At 38.6% G+C, this 26,605-nt stretch overlaps 1 protein-coding gene and 1 long non-coding RNA gene across 3 annotated transcripts; one reads left to right on the top strand and one right to left on the bottom strand.

The window, feature by feature from the left end:
- Window positions 1-2,900: 2,900 nt before the first annotated feature.
- On the bottom strand, window positions 2,901-4,007 carry LOC104109854 (cytosolic sulfotransferase 5-like). Its single transcript, XM_009619223.4, has one exon. It carries the CDS (start codon window positions 3,939-3,941, stop codon window positions 3,003-3,005), a length of 939 nt encoding a protein of 312 aa, XP_009617518.1. The 5' UTR covers window positions 3,942-4,007; the 3' UTR covers window positions 2,901-3,002.
- A 2,347-nt stretch (window positions 4,008-6,354) lies between these two features.
- On the top strand, window positions 6,355-26,115 carry LOC117279965 (uncharacterized). 2 transcript variants are annotated; one of them, XR_011415389.1, is made up of 5 exons: window positions 6,359-6,613; window positions 11,967-12,034; window positions 22,297-22,361; window positions 24,373-24,591; window positions 25,755-26,115. It is a non-coding gene; the product is annotated as an uncharacterized lncRNA (long non-coding RNA). The 2 variants fall into 2 exon arrangements; XR_011415388.1 differs by having other exon boundaries at window positions 6,355-6,613; window positions 22,297-24,591.
- The last annotated feature ends 490 nt before the right edge of the window (window positions 26,116-26,605 follow it).

Raw genomic sequence — 26,605 nt, 5'->3', positions numbered from 1 at the left:
GCCTCCAAATCTTCAGCGCATGAACAATGGCTGCCAACTCTAAGTCATGGATAGGGTAATTCTTCTCATGAACTTTCAACTGCCGTGACACATATGCAATAACCCTACCATCCTGCATCAATACTGCACCGAGCCCAACACGGGATGCATCACAATATACCGTATAAGATCCTGAACCTGTGGGCAACACCAATACCGGCGTTGTAGTCAAAGCAGTTTTGAGGTTTTGAAAGCTCGTCTCACACTCGTCTAACCATCTGAACGGGGCACCCTTCTGGGTCAACCTGGTCAACGGGGCTGCTATAGATGAGAATCCCTCTACAAACCGACGGTAATAACCCGCCAATCCCAAGAAACTTCGGATCTTCGTGGATGAAGTGGGTCTAGGCCAGTTCTGAATTGACTCAATCTTCTTAGAGTCTACCTGAATGCCCTTTGCTGATACAACGTGCCCCAAGAAAGTGACCGAATCCAATCAAAACTCGTACTTTGAAAACTTAGCATATAACTGGCTGTCTCTTAGAGTTTGAAGTACAATCCGAAGATGCTGCTCGTGCTCCTCTCGACTGCGGGAGTAGATCAAGATATCATCAATAAAAACAATCATAATGGAGTCCAAATAAGGCTTGAACACTCGGTTCATCAGATCCATACATGTTGTTGGGGCATTTATCAACCCAAAAGACATCACTAGAAACTCATAATGCCCGTATCAAGTCCGAAAAGCTGTCTTAGGGACATCGGATGCGCTAATCCTCAACTGATGGTAGCTCAACCTCAAATCAATCTTCGAAAATACCTTGGCACCCTGAAGCTGATCAAAAAAATCATCAATCCTCAACAATGAATACTTGTTCTTGATGGTGACTTTGTTTAACTGCCGATAATCTATGCACATCCTTATCGATCCATCCTTCTTCTTCACGAACAATACAGGCGCACCCCAGGGCGAGACACCAGGTCTAATGAAGCCCTTATCAAGAAAATCATGCAACTGCTCCTTCAATTCTTTCAACTCTGGCGGGGCCATACAGTATGGAGAAATAAAAATGGGCTGAGTGCCCAGAGCCAAAATGGCCGAATCCACTATATAACATTTGTTTCGTAATAATTCATAACCCAAAGGCAACCTTTGCTTGTCTTCTTGAGACATTTTGGAGGAAAGGCCTATTCGTCTGGCATCCATTAGCAAAGACAACATAGAGACGAAAAGAGCAGGAATTTTAGAGGTTGGGAACAGTATTCCAGTCTTGCAGCCAAGGGAGAATAGATGGGAAGAGAGATAAATATTAAACTTCGGTTGAAGGCTTTAGTTAACCAACTAAATCGTGTCCTTGATTTGATAAGCGGATACTAGTAAGACATTCAATGTCTAATTGAAGGAAATGGAGAGATACTATGATAGGTGGCTAAATTAAATTGCAACGCTTGACACATCTATGAAGAGCAAATTCACTCTAAAGATAAAAGCCAACAACAGTTAGGGCTTCCATATATCAACTTTCTCATATGCCTATTAATACTGAAAATGCTCCACCATTTAAGGGAAGTCAACCAAAGTACTCGATGATCAAAATTCAAACACTAAACATTCTAACATGGGACCTCACAACAGATTTTCCATTACGACGATATTTGTTTTGATAGGTGTATTGTGAGAAACTTTGAGAGAGCAATACAACACAAAAGAACACTCAAAACTCACAAATAAGAAAGTGGAGAAAATGATGATTTCTATTCAACTTGACTTGCTCCAAATAGCTAGGAATACATGGCTATTTATAAGAGAAATATTTCATGTATCTAGCCTACACTACATGTAAACATAATAACTAAGTCCACATCACACATCTTTCAAGGTACATGGATGACACTACTAGACATTGTACCTTTCAGTGTACATCAATATGTTCATACTTTAATACATGTATGTATACGGTTGAAATCGGGCATGTCCAATTTCATAGGCACGAGGAGCTGCCTCGAGAGGAAGCTCGTAATAAACCAGGCTCGAGCTCAATGGCAGAATATGGATCATGAGGATCGAAGTGTTCGCTGAAGATCGAGACCGAGCATGACCGACTTCGAGTAAGGCATAGTAACGGAATGGCGAAATATTAGCAACCGATCGAAGATCTCGACGTAAATACCGGAACAGATCAAATCAAGCGGTTATTGACACCAATCATGGGATTTGTTTCCGTTATTAGAATTGTACCTTATTTAGGATTCCTCTACTATATAAAGAGGCACCCCATTCATTTGTAAGCAGGACATTGATTCACTAAAAAATATACAAACGCTGCTCTGTATTTCACTTACTATCCATTACTGTTCATCACTGTTTATTTTCTGTTCTCTATTGTTCTTGTTACCCAACCTCGAGACCATCTCGAATCGAAGTCGAAAGCACTGCTAGAACACTGGTTTGATTTATTTTATTATTCACATTATCTATTTAATTCCTTGTTTATTAATTGGTATTGGATTAAATCACGTATCCTTGAAACCACTAAATAAGTTTAATTGTTACTCGAATTCTGGGTAAGCAAACAAATGGAAACAAGTTTATATTGTTCACATTTCAACATGTACAAGTAGGTTCCAAGCTGGACTTTGCATGAGTCCTAAAAGAGAACAAAATCTTGGGATCGAAATAACATGGTGCATGCGGAAGCTAACAATACAAAATTGGTGTACGATAAATCAGACAAAAAAATAATTATACTAAAATATGATATTATAATGGAGTTTGGTCAATAGTATAAAAATATAAAAACTATTTAGAGAAAAATCTTCTCATAAACAAGACTCTTTAATGACTACATTGTGGATGCTATTGTGAGAAGAAAACATTAATTTATAGAAGTACAAAATTCTCCTCCGAGAAAAGAATAAGGCATATGAAGGAGATTTATTCCTTTTAAGAATCTTTTCTCCTTCCTTCAAGAAAGAGAGTCCTAATACATTAGAATTCCAGGAAAAAATCCTAACACAAAATACTAAATGCCATATATGAAACCAGCTCCATGAAACTTATCTCTTGTCAATGCATCAATACGCTCAATTGTCATAGCATTCAGGTAGTTTTTATGATCCCCAACTACACCTTGTCTGAAGAAAGAATTATAGGGAACTTGAAACCAAGAAGGAAAATCTTCAGATTTGTTCACTTCATGGCTACTCAGAATGTCAAAGCTGCAACTCTTCACAACCTCCTCTACTTCCTCCTCTTTATCAAATGGGCATCCTAGAAACTCACCCAATCTCTTGACATGAGTGTTTGTGTCAGTAAATAGCTCCTCATAAGTTATAAAGAAAATATTTTCAGGTTTCTCTAAGCTTGCCGCTTTGAATCCCGTAACATGGTCATAATAAGGTCCACCAGGAAATATTCCAGCACAAAATTTCTCTATGGCTTCTTCAATGGGCCATGGCCCATCTTCTACGTTCTTCCATTTATTTGTGAAATGCCACATTGATACCAGTGTATCCTTAGGGTTTCGTGTAATGTAAACAACTCGACAGTCAGATGAATCAAGAGTTTTGCCTATAAGCTGGTAAGGAATATGGGTAGAGAAGAGCCTCCTTGAATCTATATTGTCAATTGCAATTGGAGATGGTCCAGTTCTTCCAAAGACTTGGACCTCAAGCGTAGGAACAAGCTCGTGGGGATTGTGGTTGACTAATGACTCTTTGGAGGATCGATAGATGATGGAGAAAAGAAGAGATTTAAGCCATGTCGTCCCAGTTTTTGGAAAGGATGCTAATATTACATCATTATTAAGTGGTTTGAACTCATTAAGAACACGAAAAGTGCTTGGCACAAATTTAGGAAGAAACCAAAAACCATTTATTTGACAGACAGTGTTATCTCGCCACCAATTTTCTTTCGGTAAGGACGGATGATACTCATGGAGAAGCTCCACATTATTCACCATGAAATAATACAAGTACTGATACACGAGGAAGACGAAGTACTAAGAGAAGTATGTGTAATGAATCAGAGAAGCTGATAAAGATAAGCAGTCACTCCTACAAAGCTTATTCCCAAATATATAGATGTAAAAAGTGATGATTGTAGCTCAAACATTTAATGTAATTCAATATTTTGCAGTAACTTCCATAAAGTCCTCTCCGGATATCGTAAACTTTGAACAATCTCCCACATGGGGCACCGACTATGGTCATTGGACCTTGTGGTTTGGTATTTGTTCAGCAACAGACAAGAGATTTGTGATCTCAATTTTTTTTTTATTATACTTAGGAGGAGGGGAAGGGGAAATTGGGAGGGAAGTACAAGATGGGAATCAAATCTCCAAAAAAGGAGTCGAACCACTAACAAAATAAAAGTTCTCATACTCAACCAATTGTACTACTAAAATTTCTTTAAGAGACTTGTGATTAATTATTGAAAGCTGTAGGAGAGATATTTAAAGCTAGCAACTCAAATTTGATTTGCCAAATGAGTTGCAATCTCATAACTAAATTAGTATGGCATTGTAGACGTTAAATTATTCAGTTGTGAAATTATACGGTCAAAACTAATTTGCATCATTTCTATTAAATAAGGGAAAATATTCGAATAACCCGCTTAATTTGTACTATTTGTCTTATATATGCTCTATTTTTTTTTTATAATTAAATCAACGATCCCTACGTTATTCCTGCGTGGTCTTAAAACTGGATACATTTGAGAAAAGGGGGACATAATACCTGACCCTTTCATAGTATTTGAGAACCTGAACAGTTGTTCTATGACTGGGTGTTAAGAATTGCATAAAAAAATGACTACTTCTACTACTACATGCTGCTACTCTTCAAGGTGGCTCAAAGTGGATTTTCGAAGCTTTCATTTGCCTGATTCTAAATGAGGCCAGTTCCATTTGTCCAATTGAAGAAGTCCCCTAATTTGCTTTGACACACCAAAAAATTCAAAAAATATTATACGCTGCCGATGTATATGACTGATGGATGCCAATTTATCTGCGACCTTGTTAGCTTCTCTATAACAATGTTTAACCTTTGCTCTTTGTTCACGCACGATTCTCTTGATTTTGTCGATAGTTTGAAGTATTCTCTGATTCCTCATTGACGGCAGATACCAACACTTTCGAGTCAGCTTCAACTTCAATTTTGTCAAATCCCCTTACTAAACACTGCTGTAATCCAAACAACATGGCTTGTCCCTTCGCCCAATTGCTCGTCCCTGGCCCGAGGTAGATGGAGTATTCCATGATGAAAACTCTATTGCAATCCCTGATTATTCCTCCAACCCCACAATTCCCTTCTACACAACTTCCATCGCTGTTAATCTTGAAATACGTAGGAGGAGGTTTTGACCATCTCACCATTTTATACATTCTGTGGTTAATCGGTTGATCAAAAATACTTTGTAGCCTTTCCCATGTCATTTCCATTTGAAGCTGGCCAAACTTCTGTTTGACTATACATGAAAGGTTGAAGAAAATCATGGAAATAACTCTGTGGATAGAAGGGAGCTCCGCTTCATATTTGCTTGCACATCTAGACCTCCACAATTCCCATGATATGTGGTAACACCTTGGTAATAAAAGAAGCAATTGTGTTTAACACTCTGATCTTCTACCATGAAAGTAGCAGTTGTAACAACTGAGTATTCCTGCAATCAATACCAAAAGGAGCACAAAAATTAGCCCACACGGATTTTGCAAAAGCTCCCGAGCAAAATAAATGCTCAGTAGTTTCTGCAGATGGTGTCCTGCAGCAGAAACACCTAGCTACCAGTGCAAAACCCATCCTGGCAACTCTCTCATCCGTAGGTAATCTACCATAGATAGCTCTCCAAGTGGGGAAAGCCATTTTAAAAGGAACTGCTCTATGCCATATCTTAGAATCCGTAGTTGAGATGCCCCTTCTTTGTCTAAATATGCCCCATGCAGATGATATTGTGAATTCACCTCTGCTATCTGGTGACCATATTGGTATGTCAGGCTTGCCAGGATATAATTCTAAATTCACATTCAATAGTGCAATCTTGACCGCATCCGGCCATATTAATCCAGTATTTTCTTCATGCCATTCACCATTTATGAAAACCTCTCTCAACTTTATATCTCGGTCTATTTTCTTCCCCTAGAAAATTACAGAGTGGACCAAGTGATGTCCAATTATTATACCAAAAAGAGACATTGCCACCCTCCACTAGCCACACTAGTTGTTCCTCTACTTTATCTTTAATCTTGCATAACTGTTTCCAGGTGTGTGATGCCCCTTTACCTGGTTTCTTTATTACAGGGTGATATTTTCCACAATATTTGGACATCATAAACTCCCTCCACAAAGAATTACCGGTCCTTAATTTTTACCATGTCTTGGCAGAAAATGCTTTGCAAGTATCATGTAACGACCTAAAGTTAACTCTGCCTTCCACATGTGAGTAACAAAGATTAGACCAAGAAATCCAATGGTGCCTATCTGTCCCATCCGCTGAACACTAAAAGTATTTGGCAATGAGTTTCTCAATTTGAACTAGTACCCCCTTAGGAAGTTGTACTGTTGAAATCAAATGCACAGGGAGAGCAATGAGTATATGTTTAATCAAAATCGCTTCACCCCTGGAGATAACAACCTGGTATGCCAGCCTCTTATCCTGCTAGTTACCTTGCTAATCATCTCAGAGTAATAGGAAATCATCTGTCTTCCGACAAATAATGGACATCCCAAATATTTAATTGGAAAACTTTGTTGTTGCATTCGAGTCCATCTTGCTATTCTGGTACCCATGCTGTCCATCACACCAGGAGCCAATAAGAAACAACTTTTGGTCTTATTTACTAATTGACCAGATGTATCCTCATAGGTAGCCAATGTATTCATCAATAGTTTGATTGTTTTCTTTCTACCACTAGAGAATAAAATAATATCATCTGCAAATGATAGGTGATTCACCTGCGGTCCCCTTCTATTCATATAGAAACTAGTAAAGTCTCTATTATTATGTAAATTGTTCAATAGTGTAGACAAAAGCTCGCCAGTGATAACAAATAATGAGGGTGAGATAGGGTCCCCCTGCCTTAAGCCATTCTCCGACTTGAAGAAACCATGTCTCTGGCCATTAACAATAATCGAATATTAGTTACATGATATATGCCTTCAAATCAAACCTACCCATTGCTATGAAAATCCTAGTTTCCTCATCATTTGATAAAGGTATTTCCACGATACTCTATCGTATACCTTGGCCATATCAAGTTTCACAACAACGTTACCGCATCTCTGGGGATTTTGGATGCCACTTATGATTTCCTGCGCCAACATTATGTTCTCAGATATCTGCCTCCCTCGCATTTAAAATCTTGGATATTATCTTACTAGTCACATTACATAAACTGATTGGTCTGAGGTCTGACAACTTCTGTGGGAATTCAACCTTCGGTAGCATGACTAAGCAAGTATGAGTGAAGAATCTAGGCATAGTTGCCCATTAAAGAACTCCAGTACAACATTATGCACATCTTCTGCAAATTGGCAAACACTTCTGAAAAAATAGAGAATTCAGTCTATCTGGTCCTGGAGCACTAGTAGGATCAATGAAAAATACACTATCTTTGGTTTCCTGCAAGGTCGGCAAAGTAGTTAGCATCTCATTATCCTCCTCGGATAATTTTGGATTAATGCATTCTAGTACAGAGAAGTCATCTGAGGCTACTCCATGATTAAAAATCTTCTGAAAGTGGTCTATAGCTGCTTCTGCCATTTGACTCTCTCCCTCTCTCCACTGCCCATCATCATCTTATATTTTCAGTATGGATAATCTTTTTCTTCGTTCTTTTATTATACTATGAAAGTATGCAGTATTTCTGTCACCTTCCTCCAGCCATTGAGCCTTTGCTTTCTGTACTAGCACATCTTCTTGTATTTTTAAAAACCTCACATACTTCGCCTTTGCTTCATTTAGCTCTGCTCTATGTGCAGGTGTAGTATAAAAAATATGCATTGTCTCAAGGTCATTTATTTGCTTTTCAAGCCTTTTCGGTTCCTCATATATGTCACCAAATTCTTGCCTCGACCATACACTCAATCTTCTACTCACTCTTTTTAACTTCTGATGTAGCGTCCATAGAGCATTGCCCTGAACTGTCTCCTGCCACTCCTCAGTCACTACAGATAAGAAATATTTACTTTTATTCCAAAATCTAGGAATTTAAAATACTTAGGACGCATTGTAGAAGCTTTTTTCAAATTGATTAGAAGAGGTGCATGGTATGAGCAAACTCTTGCTAGATGCTCCACTGAAGTTTTTGAAAATTCATCCGACCATTCTATATTAAACAAGAGTCTGTCGAGCCTCTTCCATATAGTTTTAGATGCTCCTTTATTATCACTCCATGTATACCTAGGGCCACAAAATCCTGCATCTTGTAATCCACACTCGTCGATACAAGATAAAAAATCAATACTCTTTTCTATTCGATAGGGTCTGCCTCCCTCCTTCTCCATCGTATATGTGATCACATTGAAATATCCTACTACTCCCCACACTCCTTGAACTCTATCTGCTATTGTTGTGAATTCAGTCCATAATTTTTGTCTCTGATGAGCTTTACACTTTGCATATACAACTGTCAGAAGCAAAGGTGCATGACTCATGTGATGGCTAATCGTACATGTTACCTGTTGTTCAGTGTCTTCCAAGATGTTCACAACATGGTCGTCTGTCCAGAACAACCATATTTTATTATTGAGTTTATAGTAACTATGTTGAACCTCGAGCTGGAATTGAAATCTTCCAATTTTAGAAGATTTAGTCATGGGTTCCTGTAATGCAATAAATGTGAGATTATGTTGCGTCTTGAGAGTTTTAGTCTCTCGGATGCTTTTTTGGCCTTCATGCCCCTAATATTCCATGACAATTTACTAATCATGGGAAACATTAGGGGCTTGGTTTTTTGACTTCTTCTTATTTGTTTTTGGAGCTTTGGATGAATTTCGCTATGTCGTAGACTCACCTGCACCTTGGCCTCCTCTAAGGCATAAATTATTAAACTTTGTAATCCTATCCTGTACGCTCTGTGATGAATCTCCTCCATCAAAGTCCAATGCCCTGTGAGGTCGTCTCACATATTCATCATTGGATCTGACCTCAACATCCACCTCCTGTAATTGATGCATATCCTCATCCAGGTAGTTTCCAATTTTCCTAGTTTCTAATTGTGCTTCAGTTGTGTTTCATGCCCCATTACTTTTCGGCACTCCTGTTCCCATCTTTGAGTACATACCAGGAGTCGTAACTTGCACTTCAATCTCGAGTTCGGTATTTAGTTTATTCTTTTGGCTCGCTTTAGGTGAACCTTCATTATTTATGTTCAATGTTGTAAAAGCAATACCTCCGCTGTTAGGCTCCGACAGATTTGCTTCTGGAATATCATGTAACCCAATCCTGGACTTGAATCTTTGTCTTTTTTTAGATGCTAATTTATCCGTCTGGCTCTTAGTGACATTGACTAGTTCATGTCCAGCTGCGTGAAACTGTTCTTCCACATGTTCTGCCACTTTAGTTGTATTCTTCATCCCCTTTTTTGATTTTTTTTAATTTTATACTTCTTCAGTTCCCTGTTTTTACTCTTCTTCCCTCTCTTGTGTCTTGTTGTAATCATCTCAACAATATTTGTGCTCGTTAACAGTGAGGTCTGATCCATCGCCGCTTTGACAACCCTTCTTTAGCGCCTTGCATCAGTGAGTCTTCTTCTCCTTCATGATTCTCTGTATCCATGACCTCCATAAGACTGAACTCATTGCTTAGTTTCAAGGGATCTGTAGTATTCTACGTAGCATCTTGTGTCTCTTTAGCATTCTTCTTAAATTTTTCAGCCGAATATTTTTTGGAATTTGTAACTTCCACCCACTCTTGCTTCTTTTCGTCATCGATTCGGACTGTCTCTTTCAATTTTCCATCCTTAGACTGAGCCTAGATTGGCTCTTTAGACTGTTGCATCCTACATTCTGCATCAGAGTGACCTTGCATCTTGCAAAAGAAGCAAAAATCCGGAACTTGTTCATATTCTACTGGTTGTAGGAAGGTTTGTATCTCACCAGAGTTATCAACCAGTGTAACTTCAATCTCGTATAACCAATTTATATGCTCTACTTAATAAATATATTCTCACAGGAGCACACACCGTATAAGTCTTTCGTCTCAAATACCCCTTCCACCAACAGTTTGCCACCATCAAAATTGGTTTGATTTGACTGATTATTAAATATTTAGAGGTATCCTTAGATTTTTTATATTGTTTAAGGGTATTGTAGTCTTTTCTTTGACGGGAAAAATATGAACAAAATGGGAATTATTTAAGAAAATAGAGCACTTGAGCATACATCCATTAATATATTTTATTCCTTTTAGTTTATTTCTTTTTGGTATATTAGTTTTAAACCAAACTTAGTAAGAAAAAACATGCAACAAAAACATTCACAAGCTTGTTCCATTGGTAAGGTTTCACTAGTAATGAAAAGATGGTTTAAATTTTTTCGATATGGATACTGTAACGATCCATCCGGTTGTATTGTATATTTGAGCTCCGTTTTCCCATTTGATGCATCCCGTATGTGTATTTGTTGTTATGTGACTTGCGAGGATGGTTGGTTTTGTTTCTAGAAGGTTTTGGATTGAATTGGAACACTTAGTTCCTAGCTTGGAAGCTTATGTTGGAAGTGTTGACTAAGTTTGACTTTTGTGTATTTGATATCGGATCGATATTTTGATAGTTCTGATACGTCCGGATGGTGATTTTGGACTTGGGTATATATCCAAATTTGGGTTCCGATGTTCCTAGATTATTTTGAGGCTAATTGCCGAAGGTTTAAACATTGAAGGTTTGGAGAGTTGATTGGTTTGACCTATAGTTTATTTTGTGGTTATCGATATCTCTTTGGGATTCATAACCTTGGAATAGGTTCATATGGTGATTTATGACTTGTGTACAAAATTTGTGTTCATTCCGAGTTGCTTAGACTTGTTCAGCGTAAGTTTGGAATTCAAAAATTTTGGATTAGTTCATTAAGCTTGAATTGAGGTGCGATTCATGATTTTGATGTTATTTTATGTGATTTAAGGTCTCGAGTAGGTCTGTGTTATATTTTGAGGCAGGTTGGTGCGATTGGATGGGGTCCCTAGGGCCTCGTGTGAGTTTTGGATGAGATTCAGATCATTTTGGTGAAGTTTGGAACTGCTGAATTTCTCATGGTGTGCCTCGCAATCATGAAGGCTATTTGGGGCAGTGTCTTTTGATGCTCTTCACATTCACGATGGGAGTGTCGCGTTTGCGTAGCTTGGTGGGAAGTGGCCTTCGCGTTCGCGATCTGGGGCGTTCCCGTAGAGGGAAGGTAAGCTAGGGTCGTAAGGCTTTTGGCCTTTGCGTTCGTGGACCAGTCGTCACGCCGAGTAGGCCAGTGGAGGTTGTGCATCGCGTTTGTGGGTTCTAGACCGCACCCGCGAAGGGTAATTTTCGGTCAATGCAGGGTTGAGCTTCGCGTTCGCGTAGTGTATCGCTGGGCCGATATTTTAAGTTCTTATATTTCAGACTTTGAGTTCATTTTATGATATCATCCTTGATGCAATTTTTACTACTTGAATTGAGGTAAGTATTTTTTTACTCGAATTTGATTATTATTCAGGATTCCATCCTTGAATTTGGCATTTGATTGGTGAATCTACATGAGAAAAATTAAGGGTTTTGGCAACACTTTTTAAAAAAGAAGAATAGATATTTGAACACTATTCAGAGTCGGATTTGGATAAACCTTATATGGTTGGACTCGTATTCAAATGAGTTATCGGAATTTGTTACTTTTGTCGGTTTTTCGAAGACACGCCCGAGTTGAAATTTTTGTTGAATTTTTTATTATTGATAAAGATCAGAATTTTATTACTTGGAATTATTTTCTACAACCGTGTTTGATGATATTGAGTTATTTTTTGATAGATTTGACCCGTTTGGAAGCTGATTTGAGAGGAAAGGGCTTTTTAGAATATTGATTTGGCTTGTCTGAGGTAAGTATCTTGCCAGACCTTGTAGGGGGAATACCCCTTAGGATTTGGCCTTAATTGTTATTCGTGTTATATGAAAAGAGGTATGTACACGAGGTGACGAGCGAATACATGGGTGCTATTTGTGTCTTATGACTGTATTAGACCTAAGGCTATTAATATGCCTTAATTTTAGGATGTATTTTATATGAAACATGCTTAATCGCTTTGTGATTTCATGAACATGATCTTTTCAATTGATTTATGCGTAGTCATGCTTTATATGTTGAACAAACATCTGCATTTTTATTGTTGTCATATTTCTTGTGCACCTTGTAGATAAATTGTGAGCTTATATTTTGATAAAATTTGACATTATTATTTTGTGATTATTGGGGCACATGTGGACATGATAAGAAGATTGTTTGGATAATTGCACGAGGTTTTTGTCGTGCGATTGTTATTGTGATTTTTTTAGGGCGGAGCGACACAGTTTGATATTGTGATTTGTGTCAGGATGGAGAGATACGGTTGGATATTGTGATTCCTGTTAGAGCAAAGCGATACAGTTGGATATTGTAATTTGTGTTAGGGCAGAGCGATATAGTTGGATATTGTGATCTGTGTCAGGGCGGCATGATACGCTTGGATATTGCAATTTGTGTCAGGGCAACATGATACGATTAAATATTGCTATTTGTGTAAGGATGAAGTGATACGGTTGGATATTCGCATGACCCAAAATTCACTAGTCGTGATGGCACCTAACCCAACCCGCTAGGTAAGCTAAACAACAATTTCACAATTTTCAAAGAAGATAAATATGAACTAATTAAATGAAATATCTGAATTTCTATACAAAATTCCAAGTATTGGTAGTACAAATCATGAGCTTCTAAGACTTAGATTTTACACAATTGGTACGAAATGAATACAATATTTGTTCGAAATATACATAAACAGATTAGCAAAACTAAAGCTACCAAGGACAAGTGGCATCTATATTCAGAGAGAAGGTATATCTTCAATGTCATGTCCTACCATGCATAGCAACATTAGCTCCAAGATCTGCATGCAAGGTGCAGAAGTTTAGTATGAGTACAACCAACCCCATGTACTCAATAAATAACAAACCTAACCTTAGGTTGAAAGTAGTGACGAGCTCGAAAGATGGTCAAAGTCCAACACCAACAGCCAATAACACTCGTGATAATGTAATGAAGACAGTAAAAGTGAATAACTTAAAAGGCATTATGCTCAGCTCGTTCACAGCTACGAAAAAAATAGACATGTTTTCAAGATAACACTCAAATACCAAATCTTACCACATAAATCCATTTAAATATGTGTTTATCAAAAAGGTCTGTGTTTTCCAATTTACAACATCAGATATGACTGTTCGTTTACCCAATAGCGTAAGGAAATTATATCTTTATGTCTGCATATCAAATATACATATCATGTAATCAAATGTCATATTATTGTCTAGCATGAGGAAAATGCATATATATTCCTATATGTCAGATATAAATGCCAAGTTAATGATCTCATAGTGATAACCTCAATTACTCTCACCCTTTGCTCACTCAAGGTGCCTGACTCACTGCCCACTTCATCACACACCCACACAATCACTTAGCACTGTATGAGTGTCTGACATCAATGCCCCTCACCAAAGCACATGTATATATATCACTGTGCCTGCGCTCTCTGCTAGTATGTTAGACTCAGAGGGGAGGATCGTGCCCAATATCTAATAATAAAGGCAATAAGGCCTGATGCAATGTGCAGTCCGATCCACATAATAATAATAATAATAAATAATAATTAAAATAATAATAATAATAATAATAATAATAAAAATAAATAAAAATAAATAATAATAATAATAATAATAATAATAATAAGAAGCCAATAAGGCCTGCTGCGCATGCAGCCCGGTCCAAATAAAGCTCTCTCAACATGGCTCTCAGGCCACCTTAGTCATCAACCTCTCATGTCTCAAGGGCCCACAATCTCATATCACTCAGCCCAAACAGTACCACATATGGGAAGTAACAATAACGTGTGATGTAACAATGAGTAATGAACAGAGACTGAGATATTATGTGCAAATAAAGAATCATGACTAAGTGTGTAATTACAGTTAAATCTTATGATATGCAAATAAAGAATCATGACTGAGTGTGTAATTACAATTAAATCTGATAGCCCAACAAAACAGAAATAGTCTCATTAGGTTTCAACTAAATAATCACATAGCCTAAACATGATTTCTAACATGAATCACAACTCATATAATCAAACAAGTAGGGAGAATACTGATATAACAACAAAACAAATCTGGTAATAGTCTAAAAGTCAACTCGAATCTTGATTACACTAGTGCACCCCCACACACCCGTTACCTAGCATGTGCGTCATCCCAACACATCTCATATAACATAGTTCACAGGGTTAAATACCCTCAAATCCAAGTTTAGATATGTTACTTACCTTGAACAAGCCAAATCCAATATCAAGCAAGCCAAACAGTACTCTAGAAATTCCATCCCGTGCGAATCAACCTCTGAACTCGAAATCAGCCAAAAGTAACTCAAATACATCAAATAATGCCAAAGGAAATAAAACCAAACAATAAAGGTCGAATCTTTAATCAAATACTCAAAGTCACCCAAAACATTAACCCTGGGCCCGCACCTCGGAACCCGACAAAACTCACAAATTCTGACAGCCCATTCAATTACTTGTCCAATCATACTAATTTCACTTAAATTCAACTCCGAATCTATAGTCAAAACTCAACAATTCACTTTAGGAAAGTTTAGACAAAACCCCCCAATTTCTCTTTCAAAATCCCCAATTAAATACCAAAAATCAAAGATGGAATCATGAAATATAATCAAAATTGAGTAAAAAATACTTACCCCAATCTATGTGGTGAAAAGCCTCTACAAAATTTTCTAAACCCGAGCTCTAAATGTCAAAATATGATAAAATGAACCAACCCTTTGAATATATAGAAGTCTGCCAGCGAATCCTCTTTTACGGCCACAAAGTCGCATTTGCGACTGCCACTTCTCCGGTACATGAATTGCACTTGCAAGAAAGCCTCAACTCAGCACCTGACGCTTATATGAACCACTTCCACCTCTGCGATTGCACTTCGGTGCTCAAGGGGCAGCTCCGGAAGACACGCTGCTGCGCCCTCGGCCCCGCACCTGCGGCTTCTCGCCCTCCAGTCCATAAGCGCTTCTGCGATAATAATGTCCGCATCTGAAGACTCACTTTTGCATCCAATATTCTGCATTTGCGAACTCTGATCCCAGGCCACTACTTCCGATTCTGCGCCTCCTTTGCTTCTTCTACGGCTCCGCACCTGCGCCCAAGAGTTCGCAAGTGCAATGACACCAGATTCCAGCCAACCTAGCAATGACCAAAATGACTCAACGTGGTCCGAAACCTGTCCTAAACTAACCCGAGCTCTGCGGGACCTCGTCCGAACATACCAACAAGTTTAAAAATATAACATGGACCTACTCGAAGCCTTAACTCACACTTAACAACATCAAAACCACGAATCGTACCTCAAATCAAACTTAATGAACTTTCAACTTCCAAAACACGTGCTGAACCATATCAAACCAACTCGGAATGACCTCAAATTTTGCACACAAATTCTGAATGACATAAAGAACCTATTCCAACTCCTGAAACCTAAATCCGAACCCAATATATTCAAAGTAAACTCCCGGTCTAACCTATAAAGTTTCCAAACCTTTAAATTGCCAATTTTTGCCAATTAGTGCCAAAACCTTCTAGAGACATTCAAATGCAAATTCGGGCATACGCCTAAGTCCGAAATCACTATGAGAACCTAACGGAATAGACAAAACTTCGATCCGAGGTCAAATACACAAAAGTCAAACTTTATCAACTCTTCCAACTTAAAGTTTCCAAATTGAGAACCATTCTTCCAAATCAATCCCGAGTTACTTGTAAACCAAGACCGATGAAACACACAAGTCATAATGCATCATACGAAGCTAATCATGCCTTCGAACCACCGAACGAAATGCAAATGCACAAAATAACCGGTCAGATCGTTATATTATCCCCCACTTAAATATACGTTCATCCTTAAACGTGCCAAGAGTTATTCCAAAACCGTAAAATCATTGTATAAACTCACCATACAAATACTCATGGGCGATCCAATAACCTTACCTCATTCAAGGTCCAATAACCTCACCTCATCCAGTACAAGTTGTTCAACCGACATGCCACGCCAATACCATCTATAGCCATATACCGCGTAATTCGTGCACCAAACAAGCAACAACTCAAATGTACCCAAAAATTAAAAGAGAATCAAATGATAGAACTGTTCCGCAACTCAACAGATACCACAACAAGCGCACTTCTATAGACCCATCACCCAAAGAAGAACCAAAACATATGAGATAAACACAAAGGATCATATCCCACCATAACTCCACAGCGATGCGCGACCCAATCCAAACTCCGATCCACATGAAGTACCTCAAGTTATAATGCTCAAAATCAATAACCATACACAAATCAACAACAAACACACAAAGTGCATGGCCATAACCATGCCAAAATGTTTAGCACAATATACCACAAACGAAAAAGTCATAACCAAGGCGCAATCAACCATTCAACACCCCAAGAGCTATCTCTCTCGAATTTTGCCTCAAGGCCCAAACAGAAATGCATCATGTGTGCTAATAACCAACATGCCACAACCCATTGTAGCATAGAAGAGTAAGACATAGAGCATATCAAAACATGAACGAGCTCAATTCTAATCGAATGACACATATCTTATCAATATATGTGCTTAGTAAAACAATTTTGATCTGGTGCTGGGTACCCAGCCTATCTTTAGTCAACCGTGTCACATAGTACCAGAGGAATTGAAAGAGTTGAAGGAATAACTTCAACAGTTGATTAATAAGGGCTTCATCAGTCCAAGTGTGTTGCCTTGGGGTGCGTCAGTTCTATTTGTGAAGAAGAAGGATGGTACTATGTGGATGTGCATTAATTATAGGTAGCTGAACAAAGTTACAATTAAGAACAAGTACCCACTACCACACATTGATGACTTATTTGACCAGTTTCAGGGTGCTAGAGTATATTCAAAGATTGATCTGAGGTCAGGGTATCATTAGTTGAAAATTTGGGATTCTTATATTTTGAAGATGGCATTCAAGACCCGCTATGGTCACTACGAGGTTCTTGTGATGTCTTTTGGGTTGACCAATGCCCTAGCAGCCTTTATGCACTTAATAAACAGTGTATTCCAGCCATATATTGATTCATTCGTCATTGTGTTCACTGGCGAGATATTTGTGCACTCACACATCCAAGAGGATCATGAGAAGCACATGAGGATTGTGCTTCAGACCTCGAGGGAGAAGAAGTTATATGCTAAATTCTTCATATATGAGTTTTGGCTTTGTCTCAATGGCGTTCTTGGGCCACATGGTATCTAGTAAGGGGATTAAGGTGGATCCGAAGAATATTGAGGCAGTTCAGAGTTGGCCTAGACCGTCTTCATCTACAAAGATTCGAAGCTTCTTGAGTTTGGAAGGTTATTATCGCCGTTTTATGGAGGGTTTTCATCCATTGACGCACTTTTGACTAGATTATCCCAGAAGGGTGCCCCAGTCAAATGGTCTTATGTGTGTGAGAAGAGATTTTAGAAGCTCAAGACTGCTTTGACCATAACTCTAGTTCTAGTTTTGCCGTTAGGATCAGGTTCATATACAATTTATTGTGATGCTTCGTGGATTGGCATCGTGTGTGTCTTGATGATGAAGGGTAGGGTGATTGCACATTGAAGATTTGGAGGCACTATCTCTATGGCGTGTCTTGTGAGGTATTCACAGATCATCGGAGTCTACAACACTTGTTTAATTAAAAGGATCTAAACATGAGGCAGCACATGTGGTTGGAGCTGTTAAAAGACTATGATATCACCATTTTGTACCATCACAGGAAGGCCATTTTGTACCATCACGGGAAGGCCAATATGGGTAGCCTTGTATATATTTCAGTTGGTGAGAGACCACTAGCATTGGATGGTCAGGCTTTGGCCAATCAGTTTGTGAGGTTAGATGTTTCGGAGCCTGGCCGGGTTCTTGCTTGCGTGGTTTCTCGTTCTTCTTTGTATGAGTACATCATGGTATGTCTATATGACGACCCTCATTTGATTTTCCTTAAGGACACGGTGCAGCACTGTGATGCCAATGAGGTTTTTATTTGAGATGATAGGGTGTTGCGGATAAAGGGTCTGATTTGTATGCCCAATGTGGATGGGTTATGTGAGTTAATTTTTGAGGAGGCCCATAGTTCGCGGTATTCCATTCATCCGGGTGCCGCTAAGATGTATCACGATCTAAGGCAATATTATTGGTAGAGAAGAACGAAGAAATATATAGTAGAGTTTGTGGCTCGGTATTTGAACTACCAGCAGGTGAAGTACGAGAATTAGAGGCCTGACTTTTTGCTTCATAGACTTGACATTCCCGAGTTGAAGTGGGAGCATATTACCATGGATTTCATTGTTGGGCTCCCATGTACTTTGAAGAAATTCAACACAGTGTGGATTATTGTGGATAGACTGACAAAGTCTGCCCACTTTATTCCGGTGGTGACTTCCTATTCTGCAAAGCGATTGGCTCAGATTTACATCTGGGAGATTAACTACTTGCATGGCGTGCCTATTTCCATAATTTCTGACCAAGGCACGCAGTTTATATCGCAGTTTTGGAGAGCAATACAGTGAGAGTTAGGCACACGGGTTAAGTTGAGTACATCATTCCATACTCAGACAAACAGACAGTCCGAGAGAACCATTTAGATATTGGAGGACATGCTACACACCTGTGTCATGGTTTTCAGGGTTCATGGGATCAGTTCTTACCACTTGCAGAGGTTGCCTACAACAATAACTACCAATTGAGTTTTCAGATGGCTCCTTATGAGGCCTTACATGGGAGGCGGTGTCACTCTCTAGTTGGTTGGTTTGAACCTGGAGATGCTAGGTTGTTGAGTACTTATTTGGTTCAGGATGCCTTGGAGAAGGTCAAGTTGATTCAGGATCGACTTCGTATAGCATAGTCTAGGCAGAAGAGTTATGATGATATGATGGTTCGTGATATTGCATATATGGTGGGAGAGAAGGTGTTACTCAGAGTTTTGCCCATGAAGGGTGCGATGAGGTTAGCAAAGAAGGACAAGTTGAGCCTTGGTATATTGGTCTCTTTGAGGTGCTTGAGAGAGTTGGAGAGGTGGACTACAAGTTAGGATTGCCACCTAGTCTATCGGGTGTTCACCTAGTGTTTCATATTTCTATGCTTTGGAAGTATTATGGTGATCCGTCATAAGTGTTGGACTTCTGCATGATTCAGTTAGATGTGGATATGACTTATGATGTAGAGCCGGTGGGCATTTTGGATCGGCTGGTTCGAAAGTTGAGATCAAAGAATATTGCATCAGTACAAGCTCGTTGGAGAGGTCAACCGGCCGAGGAGGCTACTTGGGTGGATGAGAGGAAGATGCGGGGCAAATATCCACACCTATTTTAGACTTCAGGTATGATTCTAGACTCATTCGAGGATGAACATTTTTTTAAGAGAGGGAGAATACAACAACTCGGCCGGTCATTTTTTGTATTGTAGCCTCGTTCCCCTATTTACTTCTTATTCTATACTCATTTGTGGTTATGTGACTTGCCAGGGTGGTTGGTTTTGTTTCGTGGAGGTTTCAGAGTGAATTGGGACACGTAGTCCCAAGGTTGGAAGCTGAAGTTGGAAGAATTTATCGGAGTTTGGCTTTTATGTAAACGACTCTGGAATGGAGATTTGATGGTTTTGATAGCTTCGTATGGTGATTTTGGACTTAGGCGTATATCCGGATATTGATTTGGAGGCCCGTAGGTTGATTTGATGATTTTTGGCGAAAGTTGAAAAGTTGAAGGTTTGGAAGGTTGAGGGTTTGACCGAGAGTTGACTTTGTCGATATCTAGTTTGGATTTTGGTTCCGGGAGTTGTAGTAGGTTTGTTTTGATATGATTCGACATTAGTTTTAGAAGTTGGAAAATCGTTAGTTTATTAGGCTTGAATCGATGTGCGATGCGTGGTTTTGGTGTTGTTAGATTTGATTTGAGGCTTTGAGAGAGTTTGTATTGTGTTTTAGGATATGTTAGTATGTTTGGACGGGGTCCCGGGGGCCTCGGATGTTCCGTATGGGTTTCAGACCATTTTTCTTAATTGTTGGATTTCTGGTTTCTGTGCTTCTGATTTCATCTTTCGCGATCGCGAAGATAGGGCGCGATTGCATAGAGTTAGTTGGTGGAAGGTATGATTTATGCATCGCGTTTGCGAGCTGAGGGACGCATTTTCGAAGTTTGAGGCAGGTTGTTCACTGCGAACGCGAGCTGGGTGACGCGTTCGCGTATAAGGGAGGTAAGGCTCATAGGTGGCAGGTGTTTGTTCTTCGCAGTAGAGAGACCTGGACGGTGATCGAGTTGCTTTGAGAAGATGGTCATCGCATTCGCAACTGGACTGTCGTGTTTGCGTAAGAGGTTCTGGCAGCTGGGCAAATTTTGTTTTTCGTGATCATGAGGCTATTTCCCCGATCACGATGTATAACACATGGGTAGAATGTTTTAAATCTCATTTTGAGGGTTAGAGTATTATATCATATTTTGAATTGTAGAGCTCGGTTTTGGGCGATTGTGGAGGGGCTTTTCATAATTTGTATCGGGGGTATGTATTTTTGACTCGGATTTGTTTATTATTCATGATTATATCTTAGTTTTTATCATATATTTGGTGAATACAAGTGAAGAAAAAGCGGATTTTAGTAAAAAACTTCCTAAAGTGAAAATTTATGATTTGAAGGTCAAATCGAGGTCGAAATTGGATGAAATTGGTATGGTTGAACTCGTAATTGAATGGGTGTTTGGAATTTGTAAATTTTTGTCAGATTCCGAGGTGTGTGCCCGGGGTTGACTTTTTGACTTTGGTTAAAGATCTTAGCATTATCATTTGGATTCTATTCCTTTGACTTTTATTGATTATATTATGTTGTTTTGGCTAAATTCGGGTCGTCCAGAGGTTGATTCACGTGGGAAAGGCTTTTTAGAGGAGTGATTGACTTGCTTGAGGTAAGTATGTTATCTAAACTTGGTTGATGCACTAGTTGCCTGAATTATTTGTGATAGCTACGTGCTATGAATGAAGCATATGTGTAGGGTTGAGCCCATATGCGTGTACCGAGGTACTATTTACATGCCCGGGGTAGTGCATAGGCTATGACATGCCTTGAATTGATTGATAATCTTCAAGCTAAGATGTTTTCTCCTATTTGTACCCCTTTGTGAGCTATTTGTACCACATTTGAGTTTTAATTGAGGTTATTTTCCCGATTGAACCTGGTAAATTGCTATTTCATGATGAAATTGTCTATTTTAGCTGTGATAGCACACGTTGCACATGCCTACACTATAGCGTATTAGTTATGCTAGTCCAAGAGTATGAAACTTGATAATCATTAATCATATACATGTATTCTTGTATATTTTCTTTCTGTGAGTTATGATCTGGACTGGTAGCCTGTGACCATGCCGGGCGGATTGTGTTGATTGGCACATGAGTTGTCCGAGAGGTTGATATTATTGGCACGTGAGTTATCCGTGTAGCATATGAGTTGTCTGCGCAACACATGGGTTGTCCGTGCGGTTGACATTCGTAACACGTGAGTTGTCCGTGTAGCACGTGATTTGTCCGTGCAGCGTGTGGATATGGATCCATCCTCCTAAGGTCACCCTCTCATGTTTCTCTTTTGATGATGTACATGCAGATATTGAGAAAAACTTATCAGTGGTTTGGTAGGGATATGGAAAAGTTGAGGGAAGTCTGGCCAGTGTTTGTTTGGCTTTGCATTTCATCTTATTTGCAATTTCCATGGTTAATTTTCTGACTTATGTGAAAATCATCTTATTATGTTGTATCATTGCCTGAACACAGAACTTGAGTAATTGTACACACCCATACACAAACAGTTTTTTTTCATGTGCTTTCTGACCTGATTACATCATTGTTATGTACTTGTTTAATTGATGAAATTGCACATGTTATAGCAGGTATCATTTATAATTCTTTCTTCTTTTACCTCACTGAGTTTAGTTACGATACTTATTGAGTACATTGGGTTGGTTGTACTCATACTACACTCTGCACTTAATTGTGCAGATCCAGGTACTGGGACCAGTTATTAGTTGCGGAGTTTCTTGTTGAGCCTAGTACCGAGAGATGAGGTAGAGCTGTATTCTCGTCCAGAGTCTTGGCGTCTCTTTTCTTATGTTCTGTTGTCTTTATTTCCGATTGTATGGTAGTTGGTTATTTCATACTTGTATTTCCCTATTAGAGCTCATGACTAAGTATTTACCAGTTTTTGGAGGATTTATCATGTGTTAGAGGTATTTCATCATATTGAGATTTTAGACATATGCTATATCTATAAATTTCGTTATTCTGGTTCTTTATTGTTATGTTATGTCTTACTTAGCCGGTTTTTGAGGCACCATCACGACGGTTTTGAATTTTGGTTCATGACACAAAGACTTCTTGATTTAGTTCCTTTGTAGATAATTAGGATAATTTAAACTTGTTAATGGTTATTTTATAAGTCCCTATGGGTTCGACACTCTAATCATCACTTAATTGCATGATGATCACGTATATTTACGTGTATGTTTGGCCGCAATAAATTATTGGCATTGCTGCTAGAGATTTAGAAATTAACTAGTTTTCTATATTAGATATTTACTTTTTATCTATTCAAGTTTTGTTTTTTAAAACTTCTATTTCGTGTTGAGTTTATATTATTTTTATGACATGGATCATCTGTCTTGTCATGACTTGGTGTCTTGGGTGTACGAGTTTGAGTATGGGAGTAAAGGTTGGCTCATTGAAGAATGTGTGCGATTAGAAAAATGCGTGGCAATGTTGTTTACTATCAGGTTTGCTGAATAACTAAGCTGAAGACAGAGTTGAGGTTGCGAAATTGTAATGGCTCGACTGGTCGTTTTGAGTATTGGTAATATATTCTATGATTTGAAACTTCAAGCAACTTCATATGATGCATTATAATATGCGTGCAGGGTTGGTTTTGATGTTTGAGCGGTTCGAGGTTGATTTAAAAGAGTTATTCTCACTTTGGTAGTTTTAAGTTGAAAGAGTTGACCATGGTTTAACTTTTTAGTAAACAACCTTGGAATCGAAATTTGATGGTTTCAATAATTTCGTGTGGTGATTTTGGACTTGGGCGTATATTCGGATTTGAATTTGGATGTTCCTAGATGGTTTTTGGCTCTATTTGTCGAATAGTGGTAATTTCAAGAATTAGAGTGCATAAATTTGAGCGGGAGTTGACTTCGATGTTATTGGACTCCTATTGTGATTTTGAGACCTTGTATAGATTCGTTTGGTATGTTTGAATTTGTCTGCAAAGTTTGGTTGTGACCCGGGATGTTAATGTGATTCGGACGCGTTCGACGAAGATTGAAGGTTAGAAAGTTAAGAGAATGATTTTGATCTTCGATTCTTGCTTTTGAGATTATTTATGATATTTCGAGCTTTTGGATAAGTTTGGGTAATGTATTTAGACATGCTGATCTGATTGGATGGGGTCCCGGGAGCCTTGTGTGTGTTTAGGATTGGCTTTGGACCATTTGAAAGTGTTATGGCAGGTCTGGTATTGGTATGTCGTACCTGCAATGGTTCTTGCGCAGGTGCGAGGTCACAAAAGTGCTGAAGTGGTTGCACCTGCCAGGAAGGATGGAGGATGGGAAGTCCGCATATGCAGACTATTTGCGCATATGCGTGTCTGTTGGAGCGAGTTTTATTCGCAAAAGCGCGAGCATAGAAGCGAAGATGCGCAGTCAGGTTGGCTCTAGGTTTCTCATAGATGCGAGGTTATTTCCGTAGAAGTGGTGTCGCACCTACAGCTAAGTATGCGCAGGTGTGAGGATGCCTTCTAGGAGGGTTTTAAGTCAAGTTCTAGCCCATTTGTTTTTATTATTTTGAGTTTTGGAACTCTGTATGAGGCTATTTTGGAGGAGATTTTCACTACTACTTTGTGGGTAAGTAATTTCTTCTTGTATTTGATTAGATATGTTGATTTCCCATGGCATTACACACTTTAATCATGGAATGTTAAAAAAACAAATTGAGATTTTGTTTACAATTTAAGAGAGTGTATTTTGGAGATTTGAGTACCGATTTGAACTCGATTTTGGAATATAATCATATATTTGGACTTGACAGGTTATGGATCATCAAAATTTGGTATTGGTCCCGAATTTCGGGCACGTGGGCCCGTGTAGGCATTTTTGGAATTCTTCAAAGATCAAAGTTTTATGGATCGAAATTGCTTCTTATTGCATTGTTTGACTTCCTTGGTTGATGATTGGTTTGGTTCTGCGTGATTGGAGGGCTAGAGGGAGATTTGTATGCAATTTGTTGTTGAAGGCTAGCCCTGTTGGGGTAAGTATATCGCCTAATTTTATTGTGAGAATAACCCTTAGAAAATGATCTTCTTTGTCTAATTGAAATGTGTGACATGTGACATATATGCAAGGTGACTAGCGTATGTACGGGAGCTATGCATGATTCATGACCAGAGTAGTCTTATGTTGTACTATGACTTGATTTGTATATTGTGCCTCTTGCTATCATGCTTTATATGTTTGTATGACTATGTGAACTCCGTGGCTTGATTTGCTATTCTGTGGTGTAGCCATCTGATTGGATCTGTAATTGTACACTTCATACAAGCATACAACTTAGCATGTTATTTATCTGTCCATGAGTACATGATTGATATCCGTTGATGGTATACATGCATTCTTGTATATGCTTCTATGTGATGAATTGGATTGTTAGCATGGGAGTTGTCTGTGCGGTGGTTATAATTATGGCACGTGAGTTGTCTGTGCAGTAATTAAGCATGTGAGTTGTCTGTGAAGCATGTGGATAAAGGATCCATCCCCCAAGGGTCACCCTCTCACTTTTCTCTCTTGACGATGTACGCGCAGGTTGTGAGATACTGATGAGTTTCTGGTTGATGTGGATCTTGATAAAATTGATCATTAGCTGAACTTTGCATCTCCTCTCTATTTGCAAACTCCTTGGATGTGTGCATGATTTTCATTACATATCTTCTCTGTATTCTAGCTCTGGGATGTGTACATGCCTTTTTGCATATCTTCTCCATATGTTGCTTACTTGATGAGATAAATCACGATACATATATTCTCTATATGTGGATCCCTGTAACTTGACTTGTTTAAATATGCATATATTATCTATATGTAACTATTGATATATTGCCTGATATTCCATGCATATCTTCTCTATATGCGACTGTGGACGGACTAATTTATATTTCATGCATATCTTCTTTATATGCAAGCTTCGATGATTTAAGGATGTTAGACGCATAATTTCTCTACGTGCTGAGCTGTTAAATTGGTACAATACTTGTGCATATATTATCTATATGAAATTTTTCACGTGTTATCTCATAGCAAATGCATAGGTTCTTTATAAGCTAAACTGTTAAGAGACTTGTGCACATCCTCTCTATGTGCACCTTTTGGTGGTACCTGTATTTCATGTTTAGACTTTGATAATGTTGCTGGGTACAGGTATATATATTGAGCTGTACAGGTTATATATAGTGAGTATCCTGGACTCGGAACCTCGTCACTACTTTATCGAGGTTAATCAAGATACTTACTAAGTACATGTGGTTGGTTGCACTCATACTACACTTTTACACCTTGCGTGTAGATCTTGGAGTTGAGCTGCTGTGGATGGCGGAAGCTGGTAGTGAAGATAAAACTGTTTCTCGGATATAACTACCACTTGTTCTAGTAGATTAGAATTCGTATTTCTGTTCATGTATGTTTTAAACAAATGTTGTATTTATTTTCATACCAGCTTTGTAAATCTAAATCTTAGTAGCTTATGACTTGTACTGCCGTTCCTTGGGATGTTGTATGGAATTCAGCTATTTTTGTTCCTTTTCTATAATGATCTTTCATTTGAGTTATATTTTTCTTTATTTGGCTTACCTAGTATGTATGAGTTAGGTTCCATCATTACTAGGTGGATTTTGAATCGTGATAATAGTAGACACTACTAGAAATTAGACATATCACAACAGTTAGTTTGCAACGGTTTTGAAAACTGTTGCAATAGACACCCAATTGTAACGGTTATTTTCAACGGTTGTACAACCGTTGATATAGACATTCTGTCGTAACGGTTTCTGGCAACGGTTGTTAAAGTGCTTCCATAGATGGTCTATCGTCACGCTTATTTGCTACGGTTAATTAATTAAAGCATAAATTCCTCTACCGCAACAGTTTTCACCATTTTTCTTTCTCCCTTTTCTTTTCTTTTATTTTTCCCTTTCTTTTCCTTTAATTAGTCTTTTCTCATCCATTGTCCGCACCAAAAATTTGACCCCCATCTCCTACTCTGTTCTCTCTCT

The sequence above is a fragment of the Nicotiana tomentosiformis genome, chromosome 4, assembly GCF_000390325.3.
Source record: "Nicotiana tomentosiformis chromosome 4, ASM39032v3, whole genome shotgun sequence".
Classification (NCBI taxonomy): domain Eukaryota; kingdom Viridiplantae; phylum Streptophyta; class Magnoliopsida; order Solanales; family Solanaceae; genus Nicotiana; species Nicotiana tomentosiformis.
Note: the sequence above shows the minus strand (reverse complement) of the source record. Positions and strands in the feature narration are given on the sequence as shown.

Excerpts from the sequence above, each read along its gene's own strand:
- LOC104109854 (XM_009619223.4), bottom strand. The coding sequence starts at position 3,941 with ATGGTGAATAATGTGGAGCTTCTCCATGAGTATCATCCGTCCTTACCG.